General features: G+C 32.5%; 1 protein-coding gene across 1 annotated transcript in view; it reads right to left on the bottom strand.

The window, feature by feature from the left end:
* Positions 1-12,546, bottom strand: part of Cdh9 (cadherin 9) — a 137,139-nt gene that overhangs the window by 85,485 nt on the left and 39,108 nt on the right. Inside the window, exon 2 of the mRNA XM_004848670.3 lies at positions 9,729-10,005. Coding sequence (XP_004848727.1) covers positions 9,729-9,956 — 228 coding nt within the window. The 5' untranslated portion in view covers positions 9,957-10,005. The remainder of the gene's footprint in view (positions 1-9,728; positions 10,006-12,546) is intronic.

Here is a 12,546-nt window from a genome sequence, read left to right on the forward strand (position 1 = left end):
ATATATTTACTTGCCATTTGTATTTCTCCAACTGAGAAGTGTGTTTTCATTTTAGATGCCCATTTTTGAATTGGGTCTTTAATTTGGGGGGGGGTGTCTGATTTTTGGAGTTCTTCATATATTCTAGATATTAGTCCTTTGAGGAACAGCTTGCAAAACGTTTTCCCACTCTATGGGTTGTCTCTTCACTCTGCTGATTATTTCTCTTGCTGTGTAAAAGTTTTTTTTAAAAGATGAGATCCCAGGTTTTAATTCTTTGTGATTATTTCCTGTGCAATCAGAGTTTTGTCCATAAAGTCTGCATACACCTGTCCTCAAGAGTTCTTCCTATTCTCTCTTACAGCAGATTTAGTGTTTCTGTTTTATCATTTAGATTTTTGATCCATTTTGATTTTAGTTTGTTATGGGTCTGTTTTTAGTCTTCAGAATCTGGAAACCCAATTTTTCAGCCCCATTTAATAAAGAAGCCATCTTTCTTCCTGTGAAGGCATTTGGCCCCTTCATTGAAGATAATTTGGCTGAGTGTTTTTGGAGTTGTTTCTGTGTCTTACAATCTGTTCCACTGATCCTTAAGTCTGTCTTTTTTCAGTTTTTCTTTCATTTTTTTTTTTGCCAGTACCATGCTGTTTTGTCACTATAGATTTACAGTGTAATTTCAAGTTAGGCATTTTGATGCTTCTTGCCTTGCCTTTGTTGTCCAGATTTTATTTATTTATTTATTTATTTATTTATTTATTTATTACTATTCAAGGTCTCCTCTAGTTCCAAATTAATTTTAGGAATGTTTTCCCTAATTCTGTGACATATGCTATTGGTGTTTTGATTGAGATTTTATTAAATCTGCATAACAATTTTGGGAGGATGGTCATTTTCACTATGTTGATTCTTCTGACTGAAGAGTCAAGGATATCTTTCAATTTTCACATAGCCTTTTTGATCTTCTTTTTCACATTTCTGTCATTTTCAATGTGAAGATCTTTTATTTCCTTCGTTAGATTGATTCCTAAGTATTTCATTTTTTTTCAATGCTATGTCAAAGGTGTGGTTTCACTAATTTCTCTCTCAGTGAGTTTATTTGTGTACAGGAATGCTACTGATTTCTGAGTGTTGACTTTGTATCCAGCTATGCCACTAATTTGGTTATTAAATCTAGAATTCTTTTGGTGGAGTTTTGGGGATCATCTATGTAGAGTGTCATATCATCTGTAAATAATAAAAACTTACATTCTCCCTTTCCTATCTTTATTCATTTTATTTCTTTCTCTTGTCTAATTACTGTGGCTAATGTTTCCAGAAACTATATTGAACAGGAGTGATGATAGTGGACATCTTTTTCTTGTCCCTGAATTTAGAGTGAAATCTTTCAGTTGTTGACCATTTAGTATGATGTTGGCTGTTATTGTGTCATAGATGGCTTTGATCGAATTGAAGTAGAGACCATCCATTCCAATTTTCTGTAGTTTTTTTTTTTTTAATTGTGAATGGTTGTTGGACTTTATTGAATGCTTTTTCTGTATTTATTAAGATGATCATGTGACTTTTGTCCTTGGCTCTGTGGATATAGTATATTACATTCATTGATTTGCATATGTTCAATCATCCCTGAATTATTGGGATGAATCCTTCTTGGTCATGTTGGATAATCTTCTTGATGATTTGCTGCATTCTGTTTGCCAGTAACTTACTGAGAATTTTTGTGTCTACTTTCATTAGGGATACTGTTCTATAGTTCTTTTTTTTGGTCAGATCCTTCTCTGGTTTTAGTGTCAGGGTAATACTTGTTTCCAGGAATACTTTAAGAGTATTGCTTCCCTTTCATTTTCATTAGAATTTGAGAAGTTGCATTAGATTTTCTCTTATTCCATCCATATGATCAAATTTCAAGAACTAGTACGGAAGTAAGATGGGAAATGCAGACGAAATGGACAGATTCCTAGATACATATGAATTACCAAGGCTGAATCAAAAAGATATAATAATTCTAAATAACCTAATATCAATCAATAAAATTGAAGATGTAATTAAAAACCTACCAAAAAAAAAGTCCAGACCCTGATGGATTCACTGCTAAATGCTACAGAAATTTAGAGAAAATCTAATGTAACTTTTTAAAAGGTAAAAATAAATTATCCATATTTAAAATGGAAACAAAAATATTTTAAAAGAAAAGAAACAGTTTTCACCTATGGGATAACATGTATTACCCTCCTGCACTTATATTTGGAGTTCTGTAAAACAAGATAGAATAACCTGAATAAGTAATTGTTTTTTAAAATATACACATAATTTTAAAACTTGATAAAAACTCACTGATATCAAAAGATCAATGAATTCCAAGTAGGATAAATAAAAATCCTATCAAAAATACAGTAGAACAACAACAAAAAGCCAGAGAAAGATACACACTCCACCCAGAGAAACCACAATAACAACAATGACTAACTTGTTTTTAAAAGTAATAAAATTTACAACACAATGCAGCAACAATTTAATTCATTAAAAGGAAAATAAAACTAATCAATCCTTGTTGACTGATAACTAGGTAAAATATTTTTTCAAAAATGAAAATGAAATAAAAATATTAAACAAAAATTAAAACAATTTGTGAATACATGAATAAATTTATACCAAATAAAGATGAAAAAATTACCACATTTCATAGAATTGCATAATCTAGTTCTGAGCTATTTACGTAACACTTAAATCATTTTAGCTATATTTTAAGTAGAGTTATATACAAAGATTCATCATTTAATATGACAAAAAGATAAATTACACAAACACAATTATGAGCAAACTGATGTGCGTTAATTAGTATCAGAAAAATGAACTTAGCGAGGAAGTATTATCAAAGATAAAGAGTGGCATTTCATGATGACAAATGATGATTTAATCACAAACATAAAATGATAGCAAATTATGCACTTAATGATTGCATAAAATTAAGTGAAAAAATTGACACAATAAAGAAAAATTAAACTACATATATATATATTTCTTGTTGTTGTTGTTGTTGTTTTGGAGTAAAGGTCTGTATTTGTTTCAGACTGGCTTTGAACTCACTATTTAGCCCAGACTGGCCTTGAACTCCTGGTGATTCTCCTGCTTTGGCCTCCCATGTGGTGGGATTTCTGGAATGCACCACCATGCCTAGCTAAGCAGGATATCTTTAAAATATTCTGATTCTAGCAAGGATGTGAAGAGGATACAAAAGTTATGATGATAGACTATTGAACAACACTATCATCAACATTTCATCTTGTACTGCAGTGTATTATACAGTACCCAGAAACATTATTTTCTATTATATAAGAAATATATTCCAACATAGCTTCTGAAATACCATTTTCTTCTAAAACCCAAGTTAATGAAGTGGTTTTATGTTATATTTAGAGAAAGATCAATAGAAGAAAATTGTGAGAGAATATGATTATAGTATTTCAAGGAAACATTTGTTATTGGAAAAAAATCAAGAGGATAAGAACTTCCACAAAATTACCAAATAAAATTACTATAGGGTGGGGGATTTAGCTCAGTGGTTTTGCAGTTTTCTGTGCAAGTGCAAGGACCTGAGTTTGATCCCTGGTACAAAAAAAATTAAATAAATAAACAAATAAATGAATAAATAAAATTACTATACATCTTTTGCATCATAGAAACAAAGATTCTTCTCCATAAAAGTGCTTAGTCATTTCTTTGCCTAATCATTATTCTTGAACACAGAATTCAGGACGTGGGGATAAAAAAAAGAATGAAAATATCTCATGTACATGTACCACTCCTCACAGTTAATTAATCATTATGTACTGTAAACATGTGCTAATAAGAAGAAACCCTCCAAAAGGAAATAAAAAATCAAAAAATGACATAAGCAGAATAGAAATACAATGAATACTTAAATATTTTAACACATTTTAGTAGTACCACTATACTTATACTTAGTATTTTCATCATTTAAAACATTTTCTATACCTAGTTTTTTATACGAAACACTTATTGTTTTATAATTCTATATTTTAATAATAATAATAACAAAAATAATAATTGCTGCCAGTGTGCTTAAATGTTTTTCAATGTCTCTCTCATGTATTGCTGGAGACTTAAAGAGCTATTTTTCCAATCCCCGGTACCAAAACAAACAAACAAACAAACAAACAACAAAAAAGACAGAGCTATTTTGCTCTTTAAGTTTTCTTCTTCCTCCATTCCCTTCCTTTTTTCCTTCCTTCTTCATTTCCTGTATTCTTTCAAAACACTAATGAGTATGTAAGGATTGATTTCAGCTTCCAAGACTGTGGAAGTAGAGGAAGGGCATGTTGAATATTAGAAATAGATCAAAAATACTGAAACCAGTAGAACTGTGATGAAAAATTGCATATATAATTTAATAACCATGCTAATAATATTTTCTACCACACTTAATTTTTAATACTTTCTACTGCACTTAATTTTAAAAAATAGTTTAACAGTTATATCCCTGCAATGAGTAAAAGAAAAAAGTCCACTAAATTTTAAAGGTAGTATGGGTTGAAGTAGTTTAAATCCCAATTCAGTCAGCCAGAACTGGTTTGGTCTTTAAATTTCCTAATACAACACTATCTTTATTAAGTCCATAGAGATTATTCTGAAATGGAAGTGATTCAAAATTATGTGATGTTTGATGGAATAGAGAAAAATAATAAGGGATTGATTGCCATAAGGGAGGAACATTGAATTTAATGAAAATTTAGGAAGCCAATTAGAGCAGCAAAGACCAAGTGCATCTTCTCCAAGGTTTGACTTTGCTCTACTATGTTTCAGGAGAAATGAATATATTCCTATGACAGCATCTCTGTTCTTTCTGCTTTCTACAGTAGCATGCTCTCAGGTCCAGGCTAAACGATAGTTAATAAAGATTATTGAATGCTAAGTAATGTTACTTTGAGTAAATATATTATGCCAAACATTTGAAAAAAGAAACAAAATGACTTAAATGTAGCACAGACTCAAATTCCAGCTCTGTTAAGATTCTTGAATTCTTGTGGTGACTAACAGGCAGTTCGTTAATACCATGTTCATTGCCCTGAACAAACCAAAGTATAGGTACTTATATTTGGATAAAAATATAATGGTCCTTTAAGTTGATGTTCAAAAACTACTGATGAATCTTAATTTTTTACTTCAAAAAGTATAAACATTGTATCTGCTATGTCTGGAAATGGCTATCTTTACAAGCAGTAAATGTGATTTAATAACCAGGCATTAAAATCTCGTAGTGAAATTCTAGTCAATTTTTAATAATAACTGACATGCGATTGATTATTGATCCATGATCAACAAGGATTCTTTAGGATGTTCATTTAATATGTGTAAAAATCAAGTACAGCCTGGTGACTCAGGCGTAAAATGCTTGCCTAGCATGTGCAAGGCCCTAGCATTAATCTCCAGCACTGCAAAAGAAAAAGGAAATCAAGTGCACGTGAAGAATCTCTAACAGAACAGTAGGAGCATTTGTTATACTTATTAAATTTATTTCAAATCCTCTATTGAGCAATATTCTTATTTTGCCCAAATAATTCAATTGCATGCATCTATTTAAAGATTAATGAAGCTAGGTGAAATTGTTACGGCCTTGTAATCCTCTTTAATAAGAACAAAAGGTTTTCCTTACTGCCTTAAACAGTATCGGTGAATCTTTGAAAATTTTAGTCAAAAATGACCAACTAAAACTTTAAACTATTATTATGAAGTGAAAAAAAACTTGTTCCTATTTCCAACCTTCCTGATTTCTCTCTCCTGTAACAGAGACCGCAGAAATGTCACAAAGAAAACAAATCAGGCATTTATTTCCTAACCCAAAATATAAATAATTTAAAGAGCAAAATAACAAAGAGATAGTAGAAAACAGGAAGGTAACCTTTATGGAGATGGGAAGGGGATATAGTGATAGGAGAATATGGGAGAGTAGCAGAGAAATTAAAATAAACAAGATATGATACGTTTATGTACCAAATGAATGTAATTGCCATGTATCAAAAATGTATGCTGATAAAAAGCCAAAAAAGGATAAGAATAGATCTCTTATATAATTCAGCAACCTCACTACTGAATATATATGCAAAAGATTTAAAATCAATATGGAGGGAGGGAAGAGGGGGAAGGGAAGGAAAGAATTATGATGTGTTCTGTATATACACCAACTCCCCACAATGAATGTAGTCATTACGCACTGCAAACATATACAATAGTAAAAAAACAACACTATGTGAATCATAAAATTTCTTACTTCTTTAGTGCATTCTGACAATGAAAACAAACTGATCGTTTTAGACTTCTGATTCACCTGTAACTAATTCGTACAAAGGAATTTAACAGACTATTTATCTTTCATATTGCATGTAAAAACAACTCAGTCTGGAATTGTGAGCTTCTCACACTAAAGATTTAACTTTGTTCTATTAGTCTATTCTCTCTCTCTCTCTCTCTCTCCCCCTCCCTCCCTCCCTCCTTTCTTTCTATCCTCTCTTCCTCTTTCTTTCTTCCTGGTTCTCTCTCTCTCTCTCTCTCTCTCTCTCTCTCTCTCTCTCTCTCTCTCTCTCTCTCTCTCTCTCTCTGCTTTGTTTTTCGGTCTTTCTGACTTTTTCTTTTTCTTTTTTTTCTATATTCAGTACTATCATCTTGGATATGTCCAAATACACATATGAATTATTTTTTGCTGACTTGGGAGACTTCTGCAAAATCTTGGAAAATATCAGAAATTTGGATTTAAATACATTTTAATGACTATATAATCTAAAAAGGACCTGAGAATTTAAAACTTTTAATGATTTCTAAAATCTATATATTTACTGAATGCCAAAATCTGGATTAAATCTTGTAAATTGTATGTTGGCCTATTTTTTTTATATAAAGCCTATTAAATTTTAAGGCTGCTTTTTCTTCTAAAACTTCTCCTTTTAAATTCAAGATCTAACCGTTTTTATTTCAAGAATTAGATACTTTTCCAATTTTGTGTGATTTTATAATTACCTGAAAATTAATATAATATTTATTTTCAGTAATACTTCACTTCTATAAGAACAGTGAACTATGAAAATCTGCTTGTATAAGAAGCTAACTGCTTCTTCCCCATCCTGAAGAATTTTCCCTGCAATTACTTGACACGGTATAAAGCCACCAATTCAGTGCATCCTGGCAGTATGGGTTTGGGTTCACTTGGAGCAAACAGAGCAATATGGTTCCACTCACAGATTGGTGTTTAAGAACATAATGCTATGTAAGACTTGGTGTGTTGAACCAAATTCAGTGTTATGTTCTTGGTTAGCCTCTGTGTATGCAGCCAAGAAAGCAGGTGAGGGAGAATAGATAAGGCCTTAATAATTTACAAAGGCTAAGAAGTCCTTGGAAGTGCACTTTTATAATTAACTAGATATGTGGAAATGGAGTTTGTAAAACAAGATCCTACAACAAAAAAGAGAAAGCTTTTTTTTTCTTCAAAAAAAGTATAGCTATTTTATTTGTGGAATTCTCTCTCTCTCTCTCTCTCTCTCATATTTTCACCCATGGAGAATATTAAAATAGTGCACAAGACAGCTTTAGTTTGATTATCTCATTAAAGAAAATCTTAGATTATTAACTTTCCACTTGGGGCTCACGGTTTGCTTTTTAAATCTAAATAGATACCAAAAATTTATATTTTGTTCATTAGAGAAAAAATTAGGTCATTTGTCCAAAGCATACAATAAAATATTTTTTAAGTAATAAAACTAAGCACATTCTACAGATTGTAGAACTTATTAAAATGAGCAAGATAGGGTATATATTTATATTTCAGATATAATCTATATTTCAAAATGTCAGTGTAGAGATGATAGTCAATTTAGAAAGTAATCAAATCAAGTTCAGTGCTTAGATGGAAACATTTTTGCTTTCAACTAAAATTAAATCTTTACAGTAGAGCTTTAGCAGCCTGAAGATTATGAGTATCTCTTTTCATCTGTGACTATTTTTCTGTGTCTGTGACTCTCCAAGGACGCAATCATTTCTGTAAGGCCCTGTGAACTCACTGTGTCCTTTATATAATGCCTTAAAAAAAGAATCATAAGGCAATTTCAGGCCCTTAGATACAAACACTTGTTGAACTCAAAATGTCCCAAGGTTAGTTATCAAATGCAGTGTGAAAAGTGATGTTAAATGAAGGATGCTGAAGAAGTCATCTGACTAACCTGAGGAGAAAACATATAGCAGAGAGGCTCAGCAGGTGAACTGACTAGGGCCGAATGAACCTGAACTCTAGAACCAGAGCGAGAGATAAACTGCACAAGAAATAATGGACTTCTGATAAGGCAGGCTGCATTAGAAAAAGCATATTATCCCACACATGAAATGAAGACATAGACCAAAATTTCAGCAGTTTCACAGAATAAGTGTTTCTTGCTTAAAAATTATAAGCACATCTCCTGCTTTCCTTTTTTTGACTGCTTTTAATTTATTTGCCTGATAGTGTCAATGAGTCAATGCTGAGACCATTACAATCACATCTGGTATCCGTGTGCCAAAAATCAGGAAAAATGCATGTGTTCTGAGCATAATATTACTATTTATAACTTTCTTAGTGGTTATTCTTTTTTATTTATGTATTAATTGGTACATTTTAGGTATACAATACATTTACATTTATCTTTGGGTTTTTGTACCTGAACATGTGGTATCTTGGTTCTTATTTTTTCCCCCATTACCTGTGCACCTTTCACTCCCACCGCCCTTCTCTATTTACATAGACTTTGTTTCCATTTTTTTCTTTCTCATAATTTTTCATTTCCCTTCTTCCCTTTTCCCTTCCCCTCCTGCCACTCCTTGAAATAGGAAAAGGTCTTAGTGGTTATTCTAAGAATTTGATAGGACCTCACCACTGGGAATGAATTGATAACAGCGAGAAGCAAACTAATTGTCCTGACTACAGAATAGTGTGAAGGAGATTGGTAAGGGGATGATAGATGAATTGAAAACTGTGGATGCCAGAAAAATCATGCCACTAAGGAAGAACAAGGATTGAAAAAAAGAGAAGAAGCTCTACAGATATTAAAGGAAAAGATTGATACTGCCAGTGAACCAATCTCAAAACTGGATACAAGAAGCGAGTTATATATTCTCTTATTATTTACTTCTGATTGCTAATGAGAAACTATAATGTTGTGGCTATTAACATAGAATTATATCTTTCTAAAGGTAGTGTCTTTTTTATGTCTTTTCTTCTTCCCTTGGCTTTAAAATTTTAGCATTATAGACAGCAAGTAGAGCAGGTTGACTGATACTAATAAATACATTCATCTAGAAATATTTTATTTCTAATACAGAAAATACTGAATCAGGCAGTAACAACTTCCAATAAATTTTAGTAATTTCTATGGCATATCACAGTTGCATTTTATTTTGCTTAGTATAACACATTGTTATTTTCTTGTGATTTTAAATTAAATTTCAAGAAAAATTTTCTCTTAGCATACATATATAATTAAATATTCTCTAGATGACTGCACAACTATTTTGATGCTTCTTAAAAATAGTGATTTACATTTAGCACCTGAGTTGCACGTAATACCCCAGTGAAGAATTTGTAATACCACACTTCCTCAACATCACAATTAGCCAGACAGTTTTGAGCAATCATTACTGACATGGGAAACTTATGAAAGCAATCAAAGGCCTGTCACTTTCAGCTTCTTTTATTTCCCATGTAAGGGTCTTACCTTGCCTACATATTGTGTATCTGCACCTGTGTACTCTTCCAGCAGGAAGAATTGATTCCACATCCAGCCCCTCTTGACGCGACGCAGCATCTCCCCATCATTCTTGGTCAGACTCATGACTCTCTTGCTCGTTAAAGGACTGTTAGACTGTTCTTGAAATAGGATGGTGTCAACTGTGTGGAAAACGCAGGTCCATATAAAAAATGATAGGCAATGATAAGTCCTCATTATCTGTGATTTCAGAAGAATGTCTAGTCCAATGTACTGTATGCTTCTCCTAAAAAGTAGGGGAAAAGAAATGGTTTCATTAAGTTGTGTTACAACTCCACATAATGTATCAACTGAAAACTTATTCTAAAACTTAGATTTTATGTCCATGTATAGTATATGTATTATTTTTCTGTACTGTATCAGTGAGTTATCATTAAAAACTCATATGTCGCATAAATAACTAGGGGTTACACACACACCTGTGTGTAATTAAAGAAACCTAAATAGGCACTTTATAGCTTACTTTAAAATCAGTATATAATAATCATATAAATGTGAATATATGTTTAAAACACTATTTTTTGAAAACAATCTTAAGCTTTACAATAAATACATCAATTATAATAAAGTATTTCAAAGCCTAAAAAACTAATAAATGTGGAATATTTATTAATATATACATGTATGAATAAACCTATACATTTAATAAAACACTGTGCTATTCCCACTATCACTCCTTAAAAGTGCATCTTCTAGGTTCTGAAAACCCCAGACACTAAAGCCGAAATAGACAAGTGGCATTAAACTATAAGGTTATTTTTTGCAATTTAGAGTAAAAAATCAACAGAATAAAGAGACAGACTACAAAGTGGGAAAAAATATTTGAAATCTGTACATCATAAAGGGGGTTGATGGGGCTGGGGATTTAGCTCAGTGGTTCCACCTCCTGCCTCACAAGCGCAAGGTCCCGAGTTCGATCTCCAGTACCAAAAAAAGGGGGGTTGATAGGCAGAATACATAAGGAACCCCAAATCTCACTATCAAAACTGAGAATAATAATAACAATTTGATGCTGGGGATTTAGCTCAGTGGGTCCGGTGCCTGGCTTGCAAGTGCAAGGTCCCGAGTTCGATCCCCAGTACCTAAAAAAAAAAGCAATAGACCTATATAGACATTTTTCAAAAGAAGACATACAAATGGCATACATTTATATGAAAAAATACTAAACATCACTAATAGTCAAGTAATTGTAAATTAAAAAGTCAGTATCAGCTCACCCCAGTGAGAATGGCTAGTTTTAAAAATTCAAGAGATAGCAAGTGTTGCTGAGAGTGTGGAGATAAAGGAAACTTTGTCAAATATTGGTAGGAATAAAGGTGGTACAGAACTTTAAAAAAGTATGGAGGTTGGGCAGGGGATTTAGCTCAGTGGTTCCACCGCCTACCTCGCAAGCTAAGGACCCAAGTTTGATCCCCAGTACCAAAAAAAAAAAAAAAGAAGAAGAAGATTCCTACAGAGTTAAAAACAGAACTGGTAGGGCCGGGGATTTAGCTCACTGGATTTGCTGGGTATCTTCCCCAAAGAATTAAAAGAATCATACCACAGTGATATATGTGCACCCATGTTCATAGCAGCTCAGTTTGTAATAGCTAAAATTTGGAAACTGCCCAAATGCCCAGCAACTGGAGACTGGATAAAGAAAATGTGTTTTTTTGTAAAATGGAGTACTACTCAGCCATAAAAAATGAGAAATTAGGGACATTTATATCTAAGTGGATGCACATTGAGGCAATACTCTTAAGTGAAATAAATAGGACACACATAGGTAAATACAGAATAGTTTCTCTGGTGTGAGAAACTGAAAGTGTAAATAAGGACTAAAAGTATAATAGGTAATGTGAAACAGGAAGAAAAGGGGCAAAGGGGAAGGAAGTGGGAGGGCTAGGGGAAAGGATAGAAGGGAATGGGATTAATATGAGAAAATGGAAAAATAGGAACAAAATCTTTGTAAATAGGGAGGACTGGAGGGGTTGAAGGGAGGGCTGAAGGGTGAAAAATAAGAACCAAAAAAATTTTTCCAAAAAAACCCCACAACATATACACATGAAAGAATTGAGACATGAGGTATTTAAGAAATTCGAAAAATTCCTACAGGTAAAGGGGGCTAGAACCAGCTTTCAGAATCACAAACACTGTAAAGCAGTTAACATAGTGCTAGCCCACAATTCCACATTGTCATCATCATCATCATCAACATCATCATCATCATCATCATCATCATCATCATCATCATCATGGCCTGTCTCCTACAGCTTTAGAGATATGGGTCCAGTAGAGCACTAATGGAAATGTTGATTGGCACATAATATTACAGATGCTTGCTATGATACAGCTCAATTGGCTTGTGGCATAGTTATGTAACCTGATTTCCATATGTATTAGCAATATATGATGCCAAATGCTGTGCCAAATTTTAAAAAATTCAAAAATCTTGTTATTTTCTGACTTACGTGATGGCAAATGTCATCTCTCTGGACTTTTATGATTATTTATAATCCTGTAAACAATGAGACAGTTGGTACATTTAACTACAAGCAATGTAAAACTTTGGAATAAATATAAACCTAAAGTGACAATTGGTAGTTAGAAAATATGAAATAGAAAAGTAACATCAGTGGGAAATAATTGAGAAAATGCACTGTATTTTGTAGATCGGTGATGGTACAGTAGAAAATGAACAGTCAAAGAATTTCAAGACAGACTTTTTCTCACTTTGACAAAATAGAACAAATTCGTTTGCTGACCACTCTGGTTACCATGGATTCTT

This window comes from Heterocephalus glaber, unplaced genomic scaffold, assembly GCF_053883595.1.
Source record: "Heterocephalus glaber isolate CG9 unplaced genomic scaffold, H.glaber_assembly_v1.0 deba00001538, whole genome shotgun sequence".
In the NCBI taxonomy this organism is placed as follows: Eukaryota; Metazoa; Chordata; class Mammalia; order Rodentia; family Bathyergidae; genus Heterocephalus; species Heterocephalus glaber.